Below are 18,475 nucleotides of genomic sequence, written 5' to 3'. Positions count from 1 at the left end.
ATGTTCAGCGAGTTGAAGGGTGCCCCACGCGCCCGCGATGGCCGTCCACCCACCACCTTAAGTGGTGTACCACGTACCCAGCTGTTCGGCGCGTCGCTCAGGGCACGGCGCATGCAGGTAACTCTTTCGACCCACGCTCCTCTGTGCCCCACGCTACGTGGTCAGCACATGGAATGAAATTGCCGTGAAGTATCTCCAATCTTTCGGCCGGTCTGTGGTTTCCTGCAGGTGCCCAAGGTGGCCCAACAGCGCTACGCAGCTAGCACCCTAGCTGCCTTCCGCGTCTCGCACGGGCCTATCTGCATGCACTCTCCGTCGCAGCCAATTCGACAGCTGTCACTGTCGCACAACTCATCCGACGAAGTCTGCCTGTGGAATCGCTTATACGTCCAGGAAGTTGGTCCTTGCTTATAGATATAGGGATCGCCCAACATGCGTCACGTACTTTGCCTTTCGATCTACGTCAACGAAGACCAAAACGATGGCTCACTAGCTGCCTTGAACAATAATTTCAACCAGGTTCCGGAGTTGCTCGCGGACCATGGAGAGCCCCAAAGGTAGACCCCCCCACGCTGCGCAGCCTGTTTTGCCATTATTCATAATTATGCGGCAGGGGCGGCCTTGCGGAGCTCGTGGAACTGGGAGGGGGCCGGCAAGGACTTTCCCGCCGCGTGAAAGGAATTCGTCGGGCAGAACAAGGTCTCTCGCGAGGCCATCTGCAGATTGTCGATACTCGTCGGAGCACCACCTCTACCAGAACCAGAGACGTGGAGTGTCGAAGAAGGTCAGCTTCTGATCGCATCCACAGATGGCGTTGCCATCACTGAAGCGGCATTTGCATTCTTCGACTTCGGGCCTAAAGCGCAGGTCTCAACAGATCGAGACCAAAGGCTCTCGGCGGAGGATATCTTACGACAGCGGCTTACCCGGTCCGCTTGAGTTTGGGGAAGGTTTTAGCCAACGAGACCTGTGAGCATCCTACCTCCACCACGCAACGCACCTCGAGAGCAATTGTCGTCACCGGGCAATCAACCAAGGATATCTACTGACCCGACTAGGTTCACCATTGTCTTTGTATGACTTTTACATATACCTCAAGTACATCGAACTGTCCCCTGAAAACCTGGAGTTCTACGTCTGGTATGTTCGTCCTGATGTTCATCTGATCTACGCGCCAGATTTTAACATTCTACCAGGTTTCGCAACTATGAATCCGCCTACGCCAAGATAGGAAGCCTCAACAACTTCCCTGTAGCCGAGAAGGAAAGCGATGCATCATCATCCCGGGACAGTGCCATCGACAGCGCGATGGATTCCATCGAGCACAAGCTCCCATCACTAACGATGCCAGGGTTAAAATGCGATCCTGAAGCAGGTCAGTGATGCCAACAAGCCGTCTGATTTGCACCCCAACTAACGCCTCTCAGCCAATGAGATTATGACTAATATCGTCCAGCTCATCGCTCACGAAGGCGCCTGCAGGCCAAACAGCAAGGTTGGGCTCAATGGTCGCGGCTGCATCAAGTCGTGGGCCAACGCTTACACCAAGCCGATCTGCTTGAACAACGTCGCCAATGTCGTCCCTGTCCACATCGCGCCCAACTCCGCCTACCAAGTCGAGCACAACGCCGTCATCAAGACCTTCCTCCTGACTGGCTCCGAGAAGGAACTTAATATTCCGCCCGCACTCCGTGACCAGGCTGTTCTCGACCTCCAACATTTTTCCGACCCTGCGCATCTCCGCCCCATCGCTCAGCATGTTTACGGTCTCCTTAAGAACTGCTCGCACCGTAACTTCGTCAGACTCAGTGTCTCCAATGGTACCTTTGAGACTTTGTGCATGGCGACAAGCATGGGTATTGTTCTGACCGTCGCTGGTTTCCTCTGGGTTTTTCTCCGAGCGCTCGTCCATTCATGGGATCACACAGCCGCTACAATGTCTTTGCCCCATGGCCCATGTGGTTCGTTGGGACGTCTCTCGTTCTGTCCGGTCTCAGGGGCAGCTGCTTCTTTCTCCTGCTCTTTACTCGCCGACAATCTCTACCGTGGGAACGATACAACGATAGTACATCTCTTCTCTCTCGGAAGTCTGGCTTGATGAAGTTTGTCTCCCGGATGATGATTTTCGATCGCAAGATTCGTGTCAAGGACGTCCACCTGAGGAGGTTGCAACACAAGATCGTCACCCAAGCCATGGTAGGTGGTGCCATCTTCGCCAGTCTGTGCAGCTTACTGTTTGTAATGCTGCCTCTGTGGTCACAGAAGTCGCTGGCGTAGGCATGAAGGAGAGAGTGAATATGATTTTGTGAAAATTGGAGACGATATGGTGCTGAAGACTCTGAGTACCATCCTCGAGATGGCCTATTACTGACTCCACAATCAATCACGGCATTGGCAAGTGGTATTGAAGATGGCATGTAAAGATTGATGACACTTGTACAGGCTTCTGGGAGGCAAGGATGTGAACCGAGGTGGAGATCATGTAGATAATCATGCGAGTCCTGAAGAGCTTCGCTGGGGCGTAATGGATTATGCATTTATGATGAAGCATGCAGGCCATGGTCGCTCTCGGCGTCGGCGTGGAGTATGCGGGCTGTGGAATTTTACCCGCGCCCTGCTAATCACTCTTCGAGCTTTGCCCCGGCGTGTGGTCCGTGTGAACCCACGAGTGGCTTCTAAGCCAGATGCGATGCAAATTCCAGACTCTAAAGCAAGAAATACATTTCGTCGCCAGCAGCCAGAGACCGCTTCACGGAGACGACCCAGTCGCCCGCGTTTTGGTGCTGAACAAAGCGGTAGTCTTGTCTTGTGGCTGGGATGATACAAAAGGCTGGCGGCGATCTAGGAAGCAGGACGCAGTTCTCATTGCGCTGCGAGACTGTTCAACTGGGATCTTCGCGGCGTAGGCGGCTACGACATGAATGAGATACTGCACCCATTAACCTTCGAAGCGTGGTCAATGCGAAGGCGTCTCCCAAACAAACTCAACCTGAGCAACCCTCACGGCACTGAGGGTGACGCCAAACACCACCTTACGTCAGCCTCGGGAGCTACGGACAGAAAGATCCGAGTCTGTGGGAATATCAACTCCTTTCAAGATCTTACCCCCGTCAATGAACCCATCCGGCCGCGACCAGATTGAAAGCAGCCCGCTCGCTGTCGACGCAAAGTCGATGTGGAGAGAAAGCCTATCAATCTGAATATGCAATGGCGCTTGTCCCACTCGCGTGTAGCAATTCCATGGCAGGTCCAGCTCAGTGATCACAATGGAAGATGGCATTTGAACAGGCCACGGGTGACGCCTCGGTAGCCAGGGATTGACGGCATTGCTGTGCCGCGTCTGGTGTACTTCCTCCTCAGCCTCCTGGCATCGATCCGCCAGGCTCGAGTTAGCTCCGCTCGACAGAAGCAGACATGCCCGGCTCTCAAGCGGATAGCGGCAGATGGTTCGCCCTCCATGTTTGAGCCTTTTGATCGCGTTCCGCATGTCCTTCATCATGCTTTGGACCAAACACCGAAACCTGTCCATCTGCGTCGCGATCATCCATACAGCATCGGGCAGGGTCCATTTCTCGTAGAGCCGACCATGGGTACGAGACACCACATAATGGCCATGCCTGCGAATGAACAGATCACACAGATAGCAGGCGGACTTGCTGCATCCGATAATTCGCGGCGCCGGCACATGTGGCTACTGTTCCAAGTCGAAGATCTGCTGGATCTCCGCGTGCACGAAGCAGCAGTGGGCAGTTCCTGGACGATGAACGCCTGAGGGCGAATCCAAAGCCCTCACGTCGATGTTTCTGAACACCCGCCTGTAGTCGGGCTTGCTTGCCACTCGGGCTAGGTCTCTGCATGCGAAGAAGTATCTAGCCAGCTTGTCGACCTGGCGTATCTCGGGGCTCTCGGAGAGCTGCAGTATAACGCCAGCAGACTTCAAATGCTCCTCGACCGAGTTTGTGTTGCCTAAGCGGGCGACTTGCGAGCAGCTAACAACAACCTTCTCGAGGGCGTACCGCAAGGCGTCGGCTTTGATGGGATGCTCGACAAGGTTGAGGGTGTTTACCAAAACCTTGAGCCTAGCAAGGAGTGGTGCGATTTTCTCAGGGGACTGTGGTGGTTCCCCAATCTTAAGAATGCATTTCTGCAATCTGTCTTGCAACGAAGGCTGTGGTGTTTTTAATTGGCGAGGCTATTCAACCCGTGGTGGGCGCAACCGGCCAAGAACGCGGGTGCTACTAAGGCGTAGCACGATGTCGAGTAGCTCTTCAACCGTCTGCTTTGGACCGCCTACGAGCGCATCAGGACCCGACCGTGGGAGGTTTAAGGTAACGAGCCTTCTCGACCTGCCGATTGCCGTCCCAAATGATCGAGACACTTTTTCCGTGGACCAGAATGCGGCACGCGTTCCTGAGTTCCCTTTCGCGCCGCTTTTCCGCGCCACGGCATCAATGAACCCATCGTTCCGCTTTGATGATGTTGACATCTTGGTGAATCGGAACAGCCTCAGAAAGCTCCTCGATTTCTCTGCGGGACGGCGCCAAGACAGCTTTCGCATCAACCTACACCTGGTTCACCGAACTCTGGTCATCGAGCGTTGCGAGAGGACCGCCCGCGAGCTGGTCAGGGGTTCCAAGAGCTCCGGGTGGGGCAGGAATTTCGAGCGCAAGTTCACGAAATACCCATCTGGGCTAGGAGACAGCACGTCACATCACCGGGCCCTTCGATACCAGCTAGGTGATCTCACATGCGTGGTGCGTTTTGAGGTCGACGCATGCTACGAGGAAACGGGCGAGGGGAGCGGCTCGGAGTCGCTAGAAGGCGCAATGGGGCGGCTGGCAGTAGAGGACAGTCCTGAGGGGATCGCTGCTCCCCCCAAACCTTCAACGCAACCGCCGATGGCTCAGTCGATGGCGGCAGAAATCAAGACAGCAACCAAGCCCAAGGACCCGACTGCATACATGCCACAGCTCTGGTTCGGTAGAACGCCCTGGCTCATCATCGGGCAGCACGAAAATGGAACCTTTGGACAGCTGAAGATCAACGATACCGCAGCTCTGTTCACAATCTGGGAGGAGAAGCACCAGGTCGACCTCCGCAAGTTGGTCACGGTCTTGGCCCGGCTACGCGAGGCCCTCGCAGAGCATGGAGGCAGCCACTGCGTCGCGATATATGAGAAAACGGCAAACACTCCCGAGATCAAAGTGTACCCTTCACATGTGTTGAGAAAGGCTGTGCCGGATGAGTTGAGGCGCACGCTCTGGGGTTCGTAGTTAACCGGCCCGCCCGCGCGTTGAGAATTGTGCCGCCATGAGCTCTATCCGAGCTTGCTATATTATGTTCTGGACATTCTCGGTTAAGGCTCACATTACCGTCCTAAGGCAGTTCATTCTCGAACTTCGGCGGTCGGTTTTTTCTTTTCTTTTCGGCAAAGCTTATGGAAGAAGAGAAGAGGCTGCGTACGGATAGTGACATAGGGCACGAACCCACGGCATATCCAACAGAGGCCGCTTAGATGCCGAAAGAATACCTCCTATTAATACAAGAGATTACAATGCGATCCTGCATTGTTGTGCTTTGCTTTTCCATCCATTTGGCTTCTACAAGTCTACTTTAGTATAGAGCATATCCTCGATTGATTACTTGGACCTTTTTTGAACAGGCCTGATTCGACAGACGTTCCTGTTGATCAACAGCACTAAAGGAGTTTCTCGATATAGAACATTAAAAAAAAAAGGGGGGGGGGGGGGGGGGGTGGGGGGAGTAACAGAACCAAAGCACCAAAGGTGTAGTTGTACTCGTCGAATGGATGAAACAACGTTGTCCATGGACCCTTTGAGCACCTCTCCGACATTACCCCCTCACATTGGTGTGGCCGATCGACTGTGGAAACTTTCACTTTGGCGCAGTCTGGAGAATGGGAATCTAGAGGGGTAGTGGGGTTCCTCCCGGACGAGAAGTTACAAATCAAGCCATCCTGACATGCGGACTGCTTTGATCTGATCTCAAGCGAATTCATGGCGCAGGTCGACCTGACAGGCCAGAGGACAATCAAATGCAATGCTTCAATGTGATCAGACTTCTGCTCTTGCGGTGACTGCTATCTTTGATGCGTCTAAAAAGCGTCTGTGAGCAGGCGGCAACTCGCCACGTCTGTCTCACGGACTGGCCAGCTTTGCTGAGTGTGAAGGACGCCGCAACGAGCTCCTCCAGCGTGCAGCCGTTGGCGTGAGGCGGGGTCCAGCAGGGTATCAGGGTCAGAAAAGCGCCTTGCGTATAGCCAGCTTGGGCAGTGGTTGGGGCGTACATCTACTTGTGGACCACTCCAACTGCAAGCCGTTGGAGACATTTGTGTCCCACGGCGCACGTCGCCCGCCGCCGATGGGCACTGTGCATTTGGTACTCTGCGGGAGGCCGCGGCGCACCGCACCCAGTGTACAAGCCAGAAGGGGCACACGTCCGGGGCGACCCCGGCGGCGGTGGACTGCCTGGGAGACGGCAGCTGGACTGAGCTTGTCGGGCGTGCTGGCTGCCTTCTTGGGAATGAATGTGTCTTTATAGAAGAGCTGTGGTTTTGGGATGCTTCACAAAGCCTCAGAGTATGCAGTCACCGATTTTCATGAGTCGAGATTCTAAGAATTACTCTACATGTTCTCGGATTCCTTGTCCAACACCGCTCTCGAGGACCAAAGTCTGTATAGCGCCTCGAGGAGCATAAGAACCGCACAGAATTGGTTGAGACTAGGCCCAACTCTTCGGTGAATAACGACCCATCTCCGCAGGCGTCGTCCCCGTCCCATCAAGTGCGATACAGGAGTTCCAAGAAATGTTTAAGTTGCTCAGGTGGCAGGTCGAAGGCGGCGCTTGTGGCGTCTAACTTTGGTGCGATCGTATATTGTGCCCACGCGAGACAGAAGTCGACCCAGGTGATGCTGAAGCCACTGGTACGGTTGTCGAGTTGGCAGGCGCCATCCACAGACGCTGTGGCCTCACCTCCTGGGTCGATATGTTTCGTCTGCCGGCACAGGCCTACGTGGTAGTACAAAATCGAGAGGATTTGGATGCTGAAGAGCACAACCTAATTGTCATTAGCGCGCGTTCGGAAGGACGACGGAGCACTTGCCGTTGGTGCAGGCGTGATATCCAGGATGGACGACAACACGGGCGCGCCGATGTACAGTGCCATCATGAGTCTGAGTTGACCGTATTTCGAGCTGAGTCCTGTGTAGAGAGGCGATCCCGAATAGGCTAGAAGGAAGGGGAGGTTAAGGACGCCGACGCTGAGGACGAGGGCACGGATAAGGCGCGCGTGCGGAGGGTGCCGGGCGGCCAGGTGCATGGCCTGCACCAGCATCACGCTTCCGGTGGCGACTATGCAGCCGGCACGGAGAGCCCCTTCAAAACCTGAGGACGTGAATGAATCAGCATGTTGCGGGTGTCAGTAAGGTCAGAGGCTACGCATACCGGGGATGCCTCTGTGCTTCATGTTGGGGTAGATGGCCACGACCACGCATGAGAAGGGGCAACACAAGTGCGATGGCTGAGATGTATATGGCCAGAATGGTGATGGACATGGGCGCAGTGTCTGTTGGACCCTCTGCGCAATCAGCGGATCAGTCCGTCCAACGTCGAACGTCTGAAAAAGGGCAGCAACATAAGTAGGAGAACTGTGTCGGTCATGGCCATCTGTTGGGGCGGCATCGTCGGACAATAGGCCGTCCGCAGGCGGTGAGCGTGTTGTTGACGCCAATCAGGGCGTGCGGCATCCGAAGACATTCCCCGTCTTCTCCATGGCGGTGATCGTCGGAAAGGCCGCCCATTCGGGGGTCGCCGTGGTTCAGGGGAGCTCGACGCAGGCTGAAAAGCAACAATGGGACAGTTAACACCACGAATGGCCCGACACGTCAAGATGAGCGCCGTGCCAGCCGTCGTGATGCGCAGTCGACACCGGGGCTGATGCCCTGGCTCGTTCCGTTGGCGTCTTGCGCCTGCCGACGTTGGCACGTCGTTGAATTGGCCAATGATCGGCGGGCCAGGGATCGGCGCCATCTGGGCGTAATTCGACGCCGCACGTTGGGCCCACCGACATGGATGCGGAGGACTGATAGACCAACACCGGCTGCGGGGGCGACCCTGCCCCCTCCCTGTGCGGGTTGGCGAGGGGGGCGTGGCGGCGTGCGAGGTGAATCCAGGCTTCTGTAGTCATCCTGGCGCACCCCTGCACCACCGTCCCATGCCCCTGCTCCTGATGCGCACGCCCCTCGCCCTAGCGCCACGCAGCGACGCACCGGCGCGGCGCTCGCTACATCCAGGTACCCGTCGGCCCCTGTTCAGGTACGCCGTTCCCTGCCATCCGCGGGGCGGCGCAATGTCTGCGAGGCGACCGCGACAGGCCCGGCAACGACGCCAGCGACGAGTGCTGTCTGGCCCTGCGACCCCTGGGTGATGATGGCTAACTTTGCGGGCATAAAGGAGCAAGACATGGAGGGTTCGGAGACGTCACGCTGAAGACGCGGCACCACGGCCGTGACGCTGTCTGACCTCAACGCGAACTCGTTCCACGCGGCTGCGAGCGCTGCAGAGACTCTCATCGTCGACGAACTCCCCTAGGAGGCAACCCTGAGCCTCGAATTCGACCAACTTGTTACCATCATTATTGCACTGCAGACTGTGCCCTGCACTGGCTCGCGAGATCACCCGGACGAAAACGCGCTGCGTCGTCTCATCAGACGTGCTCCCAATTTCCAAAACCTCTGCATCATCCAGCGATCCGCCCCAGAACCCCCTGAAAAGACCTCTGATCGTTCTCTTCTCGGCGGCGACCGGCTCAACGTCGACATCAAATACACCTCTGCAGACGACATAGGAGCGGCATTCGCGCTGTCCCCACAGGCCTCACCAGCCAAACCTGGTATAGAAAGCTGGGCCGCAACAGTCGCCTCAGCGTGCGGGGTTCGGCCCGCGCTTGCGTCTCTCACTCGGCACCCTGTCGTTCAAGCGTCTATGGAGCCGCCCGACCCGACGCACTCGGACGATCGCCGCATCTGGCGGTCTAAATGGAAAGATATTTTTCGTCCCTTCTCGCTCTGTATCATTGCCCATACGTCTGGTGACCGAGCTGCAGGGCGAGGGCTTCACCAGAGACGGGCTTGAGCTGTTTTTGGCGCGACCGAATATCTTTCTTTCGATGATAAGGAATGGTACATGAGCCGGACAGACGCTAAACCAGGACTTTTCTGGCAAATGACTGCCTCGGGCATGAGATCTGTCCGGGGAGCGGACCGAGCTAGAATCGGGGCTTGGGGGCCTGGGGGCGATGGTATGACCGCCCAGAGCCGGGGCTGGAGGAGGACACGGCCCATATATAACCTTCTAGATGGCTTCCTTCGCACCCTCCCTCGTACCTTAGATGCAGTTCTTTGTAGAGAACCTTTCCATGACCGTCGTATTACTTGTCTCGCTGCGTCAACCTTTGTGTGTTTGCGAGTTCTCAACTCCTCTCGTAGCATCTATCTTGAAATCTCAGGCGACAGCCTCCTTTCTTTTGTGAAGACGCTTGCCGACACGCCAGCAAAGTACTTGAAGGCTTCCTCCTTGCAGGTGGTGCCCCTTCTTTTCTGCAATCATTTTGACGAGACTGACCTTTTTGAGAATACAGGTCAACCCCGAGTCAACGGCTCTATAGCAATTATCGAGCAGCAGTTAGACAGGCAGGGGTCATTATATGTATGTTGATGAATATGACGAAGGAATGGCTATGGGAAGAAACCCGATATCTATATGATGAATGTACGATCCCCTGGATAAGGATATCCTTGCGGATATTACTCATACCTCTAGTTATGCATAAGTCGGGTCGCTCGAGGTGAAACAATTGCTGTAACGAATGTGCTGGGGCAGCCTGACAGCAATAAACCAGTCCGTTCTAACTCGACCCTTCTTTGTTTCGCCTAGGCATCCATGATTGCCAGTTTGCCAGTGCAGAAGGATCACTATGGACGTAAGCGGTCCCTGAAGCTAGGCTCCCCCACCCGTATATTTGCCATCCAGTCGGGAAACATGCGGCTTTCATTTCCGGCCGCGAGATGGGCATCTAACCAGGGGAAGCGGGCTTACGCTGGGTTTGACTGGACAATCACCACTGCAATCACTTGCATCTTGGAGATCATGCAGTGTTGAAGTCCAGGTCAACAGCGATAGGGTCTCCGAATTTCTTTTTGTTCAGGACGTAGGATCTCTTCACAGCAAAGTCCATCACGTTGGCATCGTCGCCCAATGACAGGGTGAACCACACACTCTGGAACCCGCCAGGCTGGCCGGAGCCGAGCTCATTGGCCACAGCCGACATGCGGGCAATCTTGGTGGTGTCCAGGCTAATTTAGCAGGGGCTGGTTTGCAGTGCCCGCCACGATCAGCGGCCACACAAGAAACCAATGATTAGCTTGCTATAAGAAGCGAGTGGAATCGGAGGCAAGGAGAAGAGGAGAAAACAACTCGAACAGCTGACTCAAAGAATCACGAGGTCAGCCTCCTTTGGATAAGTTAGCAGCTATATTGTACATTATCCCACCGCTATCACTTTCATATCCTGCTGTGCGTCTTGAAGAATCCTCTTCATCGACGAGTAAAGTCCAATCTCTAGCCTTTTCCACCTCTCGCCACTGGGAAACACCACTTTGCGTAACCTGTTAACCCAATTGATCAATGGTTGGTAGTATGGTGTGAAGTTGTCGCCTGCAATCCTAAGAAAGAGACTCTCATCACCAATCGTACCAACCTTTGATAGAATTAACTTGTGGTCGCTGTCATAATTCCAACTGTCAAACTCAGTCGGCCCAACATCTTTACCATCCTGCTCGTAATGAATGCATATCCAAAAAAGGACCCAGAATACCGACTCCAGGTCATGCATGAACGAATGCTGCTCGCTTAGCAGTGCCCCGATGGCCATAAATGCCCTTGTACCAGTCTTTCCCTTGGCGCCCGAAGCACCCTCCCGCTGCTCCCGAATAGCAAGGTCAAGGTCGATCAAGAACTCAGGCCAGGATGGGTTATCGCTATCTTCATTGATCATGAGATTGTTGATGGATATATCTCTGTGGAGGATGCCAGCCTTGTACAAAGACTCGTGGCCCTCAATGCAGCCTACCAGAGCAGCAAGTAGTGATGATCGAGAGCTTGCCTGATAGATAGGCTTACCATAATCCTGGAGAATGATACGTCGATGAACCCGATTTGGTGGTATACTTGCAGCCTTTGTGGGAGACACAGAGCAGGATCGCTTGCTTGGGGGCAAAGCGGAATCGGTTTGGCTGGACGGGCGCTTCCTGCTGGTGCTGCTGCGGCCCTTCCGCGGGGCATCTTTTGCTTTGTTGCTTGGTGGCATCTGTTGTCCTGGTCGGTAGTTTGTCGCTGCCGTGACATCTAGGCCACGTCGAACATTGTTCCAGATATCATCGTTTGTCCCATGAACCTGGACCGTTTCGTGGTGATAATACCGGGCCACATTCACGACGCCTTTGTTCGTCACTTCACGTAAGAGCTTGCCTTCCTCACCACGTTCAAGGTATTGCCATGAATCCTTGACAACAAGCGGCGTCTCCGGATGCCCTTCGGGGTGGGCCTTCCAACAAGTTGCAGCCCGGCCAGCGACACAGCGTGCCCGTAGGATCAACCTATCAAGAACGATCCGCTCTGTGGAACCATTCCGCTCGATTTCGATGAAGCGTTCGCCGTTCAATGTCATGACTGTTGGATCAAACCCTAGGGCTTCTTCGTCCATCCAAAGGAACCCCAGTATTGTGGACACAAATTGCTGCCCATCTTCATTGATGTTAAACCGCTCTGACGCAATGGCTCCAAGCCGGTCAAATGCCCACACCCTCATGAGAGGTCCGCAGAGTGTAAAGCCCAGGACAAAGCGCCGGGTGTCCTGTGCAGCAAGCATCTCCCTCGCATATCTCCCAAGGTCGAGCCACGCCTTGGAGGCCGTGTCCGCAGTTGGATTGCTCTTGAGTTCTCCAGGTACCAGTATTTGCTTCCAGTGGTATCCGGGCTCTTGGCCAGGCTTCATCTTGTCGATAAACCCAACATCCAGTTTGCGATCTGCTCTAGAGCCCTGCATTGTGGTGTTGGGCTGTGCTAGGAGGTCTCGTTGATGTGTCGTATTTGGCGTCTGTGTCTTTGCAAACAGTGCTAGCTTCTTGACAAAGTCCGCAAGCCACTCCAGCACACTTTTCTCGTTTGCGTCCTGAGGCCATCCCTTCCAGCCGTCTTGGAAGAAAGGATCGTTACTATCAAGGCACTGATCGAAGAACTCCTTGGATGCTGCTTCAAGTCCTGCTAGGCTCCCGAAATATGCGTCTCGAAAGCCGGGGAGCCCTACATACATGGTGCCGAGCTCCTCTTTCAGTACCTCGTCAACATATCGGCGGTGCTCAGATGAGTTTGCAAAGCTGCTCGTGTTGTGCAGCCAGGGGGTTTGTTGAAGTGAAGACGCTATCGATCGCGGAGGTGGGGTATCTTCGATGGCGAGGTTGCTGACTTGACGCCAAATCAGCTCATCGTCAGGGTGGTCGGCAAGAGCTGCTTTCAGGAGAGGTTTGGCTCGATTGAGGTCGAAGTCGTTAGATGTAATTGATGTATTCAGTCTCAAAAGATCGTCTCGACGAGTGCCATTACCTGTCCTTGTAGGAAGTAGGCGTGCAGCAGGAAGAATCCGCAGTGTTGAAAGAAGGATCAAGACAAGGTCTTGAAGATCTGCAAACATGATCAGTTAGAGAACAACTGGCAGTTGCGTCTTTCCTACCGTCCACCTCGAGCTCGTCCACTGCTTGCAGCTTGCAAGTAGGGTCTCTGCAGGTCGATTTGAATGCATGCAAGAAAGCAGAAAGACCGCTGCCGATTGGGTTTTCGTCGATAATGGTTGAATCGGGGTGCTCTTCCATGATAGGTGGGGTGCTGCTAAACGTGATGTTTGGATGATGGCATTGCATTTGCAGTCGCGTCGCAGAGGAAGTCGTCGCGCTACGCATTGACCACTCACAAGGCTGGGATAACGTTGTTCCGATAACTGGCTGTGACACATATGTGGGGCGATCGACCGGTCTCATCTGCATGCAGAGCGGCACAGCTGCATGCAGTCTAGCAATCACCAACACTACTAGCAGTTAGAGGCAAACGCTGCCTCATCGTTATGCCTGTCCAGGAGAACAGACAATTCACGCCAAGTCCTGTTTGAGCCTGCCCGAATATTGATCCGACGCGATGCTAGGACAATGTGAGTCTTCAATTAATTTCTCGCCGTGTTCATCTGTATCGTTGCTAGCACCGCGGAAGAGACCGAGATGCTACACCAGAGCCTTGGCGATTCTCACAATCTCCATTGAACTCTTCAACGATCTCTATCGTAGGCAGGCAGCTCATCCGAACAGCCGACAATCTCGGCCTAAATCCGATGTACGCAATATAATATTCTGGCCGCATGACGGACCTCCTCTAGAGCCATAAAGGTGGCACCCTTGATTATCTAAGGAGATTCTCCTTAGACAAAACTTGATGACATGGCCCGATGATTGTTACTGTCTTGGGTGGAGACGTTGGTACGAACCCCGATTCTTCCCACGGCCATTGATGCCTTTGTTGACGTCTTTGTAGAGATTGGCAAAGAACCAGTACATCTTGCAGTCGTCGTCAGCGAGTCCATCGACGTTGATTGAAGATATGCCCAATCCGTCGCTTCCATCATCGTCTTCTCATGCTACTTCAATGGAATCCGCGCCATGGGCGAGTGCCTGGCACACCGAAGTACACACTGTGCCACGTGGTAGCGATCGCCCAGCCAGCACTGGCCGACGTCCTCCAGGCTTCGGCTCCACACTCGTTCAGGTCGCAGCAGAAGCGCTCGGCAGAACCGGGGAACGCCATGGCGCCGCGACAGTGGCTGGGCCTTGGCTACCCCCGCGGGTTTCATAGCCGGGACCTGCTGTTGTCGATGGAAGTGCAGCACGTCTTCTTAGATTGATGCAGTTGATTCGGCGATCTAGCAGCAGGTCTGAGCTTCACAAAGCACGACAAACGAAGGGACAATCTTCTGCAGGCCGCGCTCCGTTCATTCCGAGTCCGGCAGCCAGCAGGTGGCTCGCTCGCAGCCGCGGGCGAAAGACAACCGGCGAACTGCCCTCAGAAGCCAGAAGCGCAGCTTGTATCGTGACTCATGCCAAAGCGCGGCTCTTCAACCAGGACCTTCTCAATCGTCCTTCAACATATCCCATCCCCCTACGCAGCTCGTCGAGACTTTGCCAGTCAACAAGTCGGTGAGGAGGTCAAGTCGGGACGGCACCTGACTTCGCTTATATCTAGCATCGCGAGCTCCACTGTTGTCTCAGTGGGAGCGACGTAATGAGGGGTTTGTAAGTCTGGGAAGCTGCTTGGCAGCGGGTTGCAATGCATATACCACGGCACCACGACGTTCGGAACGTCTTCCAACCATTTACTTTCATCCGGCAATAGCGACTAATGGCAAGGAAGGTTGGAGGGGAAGATAATGGGACGTGGAGCTCGCCCACGATTTTCGGACAAACAACGCGGTGGAGTCGGGGATCTGTCTACGTTAGCTTCACCTGTAGTAACTCGGCAGGTAGTGCGTCGAGGCGGGCCATTCGTTGGCAAGAGGCACCTAATTGGGTTGGCGTGCTTTGTGAGATGAAGCGCATCTAAGGGGAAATGTGTGCGGAGACAGGAATATTAGTGCTCCACACTTTCGACGAAAGACCGTGCAAGTTTCTCCGAATCTAATCCACTTTGGGGTTTTATCCATGAATCAAAGGTGATCTTGACTAATTGCATGCGACCTGACGTGTCCACCTTAGGGTCCGCTCGTACGCGCCACAGACAAGAGGGCTGCCGTACGTACAGCCAAACTGTATGCATCCCATGCATCCCCTCCTCGCGTACTAGAAGCAGGGAGCGCGTCAATGCGTACGCGTACATAGATCAAAGCTTGTACTCTGCTCGCATATACCCCTCCAAATTTTGGCCGCGTACGATTGATCGTGACAACAAGCTGTGTTCTCGCATGATGGTACATCGCGATTTCTTGCTGTCAAGCCAATAGGTCAACGTCAACTATTGATCCGTGGAAGGTATGATATCCGGGCGTTTCAACCGCAACCATTGCCGTCCAATGGCACTCTAGACAGCCACTTTCACAGCCAACATAGGATAATTCTGTTTGTACATTGGCATTCATCTGCCTCTTGGGTGCATACCTAAGCCTCCAGCCTCATGATGGATCGGGGGACGAACTTCGGGACCATTTACGCGACCAAAACAACACGCGCCGTGCTAGAAATGCTGAAAAAATCGGCGAATGGACCAAAAGTAGGGGCAGCGCTCTCCGCTTCGGTATTCGTCAACACAACCGCAAGGCTGAAAACTGGATGATTTAGAAAAGTCTCACTATGAATTGACTGGCTGGGTCCTGACCCAGATTGTCGACTCCCTTCATGTGTGGATGTATGAATGCATCCATTACGTTCAGCACATAGATGCCGCCTAAAATCCTCTGCGACTTGACAGCTCCCGAATACATATCATGAATGGCCCTACATTGCGCCCTTACACGATTTCCGACAGAACGGGACCCGGTTAACTTAGAACGTCAGGGGAGGTGTACCACTAGCTCGCTTACAGCAGGTTCTCATGTCTTTATGTCAGCAAGCGAGGCTTTTTGGCCTTAGGCTATATGTTCCAGCCAGCCAATTCCTGCGGATTCGCGCTGGTTTGTCTTTGTCACAACTCCATACTCTTTCCGCCTTGATCCCTCTCGTCTGTTGCCGCAACGGCGCGCCATTGCCAATTCGAATGACCTCAGAAGAGGTAAAAGTTCAAGAACTCCTCAATCAGTTCAAGGACCTGTTCGAAGAGCAGCACCCGGCAGCCATCAAGGCACCGGCGGGGTTTGATAAAGCACTACGGAAGCTCGGACAACTGAAATTCTCCAGCGAGTTTTACGAAAAGAGCTTCGACTATTGGTTCGCCTACGTGATTCTAACTTGTCGCGACGACAACTTTGATGTGTCCCTACAAAACCTATCAGCCAGTAGCCTGCAGCAGCTCCTGAGTGGTGTATGTGAAATCCCGGTCAGTGATTCTTTCATAGCAATCAAAAAGCACACGTTCGACGGATCACAACGTGGATCAAGACGCTGTAGTGAGTCTCCTACCGGCTTAGCTGCTTCCATCTAACTTTTCAGGTCGTTTAGAGGGCGCCGGCATCAAATGCGACCAACGGTTGTCAGACCCGGACCGACCCTCGAAACGTATGCGATTTGAACAAACGACAGCCGACTTGCTCGATAGTGGGACGGGGAGTCCGATGCATGAGGAAGAGGTCGCAAGAGCTCTAAACTCACCGTCTACCGAGCCAGAAGCGGGGAATCTGGCGAGTCCAGACAAGTCCTCCCCGGCGTCGGTCTTCTGTATTAAAGAAGGGTACGATTATGCATGGCCGCGAGCAAAGACACTACCATTTGTCTTCCCGCACTATTTATGTTCCATCATCGTTAAGCATGGCGATGAAGCAACTCTCATGTTGTCTTTCGGAAGTCAGCCCGATGATTGCCGCCTCGTCTTCGACATCGAATCAACCGATGTACCGCACGTTGCTCGGGAGCTGTTCGGCATCCATGTACGAGACAACAATCAACAACGTCATGTCTATTTGCCCAACGGCGCTACCATGGAGCTGCATGGCAGAGTTTCCTTTAGAGGGGTCGAGGCGACCGCGGTGGAGAAACTGACGGGAATGTTCATTAGCGACGGGTTCAGGAGAAGTCCGCGACGTGCGACGGAGCTCAGTCAAGGACTACTCTTATCGGATTGCTTGTCTATGGAGTTGGGAGCGCCCGATGACCGTTGTAGGCTTCAGCTCGTGCTAGATGCAGAGACTCTGACTGCAGTGTATCACAAACTTTGGCAGTCCTGAATCCATCCTATTGATCTTTCCCTTTCCTCAGTTCCCCGCCAGTCAGGTAGGCTTGCCAGCCTTCCTTCAGTGTCCACTGCCCGGTACTTCGCATCGGCTTCCACTCGTTACTTCCGGGTTCTTTGTAGTAGGCGCTTGCTGATTGCCACAATAGTGTCTCCTTATTTTGGTAAACACCTGAAGTTATTGCGGCAGCAGAGAGCCAGACTGCGTCGTCGAGCTCTGAACTCGGATCCTGATAGACTGTTAGCAATAGCCCTCGAGTTTGGGAATGATGAATGCTTGCCATGGAAGAAAGAGAGGGTCATGTGTATCTGGCCGAGGTGTTCATCGACGCACGTTGAGGTCGGTCTGTCATCGTAAGAGGGTAATGTCTAGAGAAGTGCGAACAGTTAGCCGAACGAGCCAGGCACCAAGGGCCGTATCGCTGGTGCCCAACGCTTTGCCAGTATTTGCCGCGGAAGAAAACTGGGTGCGCCAAGCCATCGCACGTGGCAAGTATTACTAATAGTTAGGGGCGACGGCGCTAATTCCGAGAGCGAACCCGGCTCGTACGCGTACAGGTGCTGGTACTTTGATCTGTGCGCGTACAGAACCAGTGCTGTATCCTCTCACGTGATCATCTGGCATCGCGACGACCAGGTGGTTGTTCTTGTCGTTTCTTTTTGGTTTGCGGGGGCACGGTGATGGTGCTATTAATCGACATGTTTGCTTCCGTAGCTTACTAATTACTCAAGTTCTTTGTCAGTGTCAACTCGCCCCGCCGCATTAGGTTGCCGCTGGTATCTTTGTGTCAATCACGAACATGAGTATTCGTCGGAATAATCGACGAAGGTAAGCACACTATGAGACGCGTACTTCGTTCAATTTCCCACTTCACCATTCCATCCTGTCATGGGCTTCTGAGAGGTGTTCACCGAGCTCCCAAGAATGTTCACATACAATTAGCTAGAGTGACATACCTTCCCAGATGATCGATCACGGCTACAGACCGTGGCAGATATTCTGTGGTTACACACTTCCCCACGCACGATGTATATCCGCAGTATTCAACAGCCAGGGCTTGGGTCGGGCGTACATATCATGTTGCCCTGGCCGCATAACTGGTCTGGCCCAGGGTCGTCGTAGCGAAATCATTGGAGTCCCCTACATCGCGTCTAAAACGGTACACGATGGTGACTCGTCAATGGCACTGCGGGATGCCTGATTGACTAAGATCATCGTGCGCCACGAAGCTGCGTATGCGGACTACCACCTCTACCCAAGGGATATTAACATACGTCCAAGGGCTGAAACCATGATGAAGTTGCTTTCCGATGCCCGCGAGTTGGACGCAGACGGACAGCATCACCGGCGGTGGGGACCATACTAGGATCTTCTCCTTGATCCATAAGCCCTTGCCCGACTGATATATCCAGGGCTCCCATTTAGCAACCAAGCCTTAAACATGAGAGATACAGAAGGACATCACTGAGACACCCGGAATTT

General features: G+C 54.0%; 6 protein-coding genes across 6 annotated transcripts; 4 read left to right on the top strand and 2 right to left on the bottom strand.

Annotated features, from left to right (window-relative positions):
- Positions 1 to 432: 432 nt before the first annotated feature.
- CABS01_16393 (uncharacterized protein) lies at positions 433 to 2,277 on the top strand (the record flags this gene model as incomplete). The annotated part of the gene is made up of 6 exons (XM_060549724.1): positions 433 to 557; positions 878 to 969; positions 1,059 to 1,140; positions 1,197 to 1,375; positions 1,428 to 1,888; positions 2,089 to 2,277. 6 exons carry the CDS (start codon positions 433 to 435, stop codon positions 2,275 to 2,277), a joined length of 1,128 nt encoding a protein of 375 aa, XP_060389425.1.
- A 1,976-nt stretch (positions 2,278 to 4,253) lies between these two features.
- On the top strand, positions 4,254 to 5,273 carry CABS01_16392 (uncharacterized protein; the record flags this gene model as incomplete). The annotated part of the gene is made up of 1 exon (XM_060549723.1): positions 4,254 to 5,273. The coding sequence occupies one exon, from the start codon at positions 4,254 to 4,256 to the stop codon at positions 5,271 to 5,273; it is 1,020 nt and encodes a 339-aa protein (XP_060389424.1).
- Positions 5,274 to 6,799: 1,526 nt separating this feature from the next.
- On the bottom strand, positions 6,800 to 7,486 carry CABS01_16391 (uncharacterized protein; the record flags this gene model as incomplete). The annotated part of the gene is made up of 3 exons (XM_060549722.1): positions 6,800 to 7,078; positions 7,163 to 7,404; positions 7,465 to 7,486. The coding sequence occupies 3 exons, from the start codon at positions 7,484 to 7,486 to the stop codon at positions 6,800 to 6,802; spliced, it is 543 nt and encodes a 180-aa protein (XP_060389423.1).
- Positions 7,487 to 10,165: 2,679 nt separating this feature from the next.
- Positions 10,166 to 12,947, bottom strand: CABS01_16390 (uncharacterized protein; the record flags this gene model as incomplete). The annotated part of the gene is made up of 4 exons (XM_060549721.1): positions 10,166 to 10,357; positions 10,778 to 11,145; positions 11,200 to 12,759; positions 12,809 to 12,947. The coding sequence occupies 4 exons, from the start codon at positions 12,945 to 12,947 to the stop codon at positions 10,166 to 10,168; spliced, it is 2,259 nt and encodes a 752-aa protein (XP_060389422.1).
- Positions 12,948 to 13,756: 809 nt separating this feature from the next.
- On the top strand, positions 13,757 to 14,345 carry CABS01_16389 (uncharacterized protein; the record flags this gene model as incomplete). Its single annotated transcript, XM_060549720.1, has 2 exons — positions 13,757 to 13,989; positions 14,099 to 14,345. The coding sequence occupies 2 exons, from the start codon at positions 13,757 to 13,759 to the stop codon at positions 14,343 to 14,345; spliced, it is 480 nt and encodes a 159-aa protein (XP_060389421.1).
- A 1,519-nt stretch (positions 14,346 to 15,864) lies between these two features.
- CABS01_16388 (uncharacterized protein) lies at positions 15,865 to 16,987 on the top strand (the record flags this gene model as incomplete). The annotated part of the gene is made up of 2 exons (XM_060549719.1): positions 15,865 to 16,213; positions 16,347 to 16,987. The coding sequence occupies 2 exons, from the start codon at positions 15,865 to 15,867 to the stop codon at positions 16,985 to 16,987; spliced, it is 990 nt and encodes a 329-aa protein (XP_060389420.1).
- Positions 16,988 to 18,475: the final 1,488 nt, after the last annotated feature.

Source organism: Colletotrichum abscissum, assembly GCF_030869225.1.
Source record: "Colletotrichum abscissum strain IMI 504890 chromosome Unknown Scaffold_96.1, whole genome shotgun sequence".
Classification (NCBI taxonomy): Eukaryota; Fungi; Ascomycota; class Sordariomycetes; order Glomerellales; family Glomerellaceae; genus Colletotrichum; species Colletotrichum abscissum.
The sequence above is the reverse complement of the archived record's forward strand: the minus strand, read 5'-3'. Positions and strand labels throughout refer to the sequence as shown.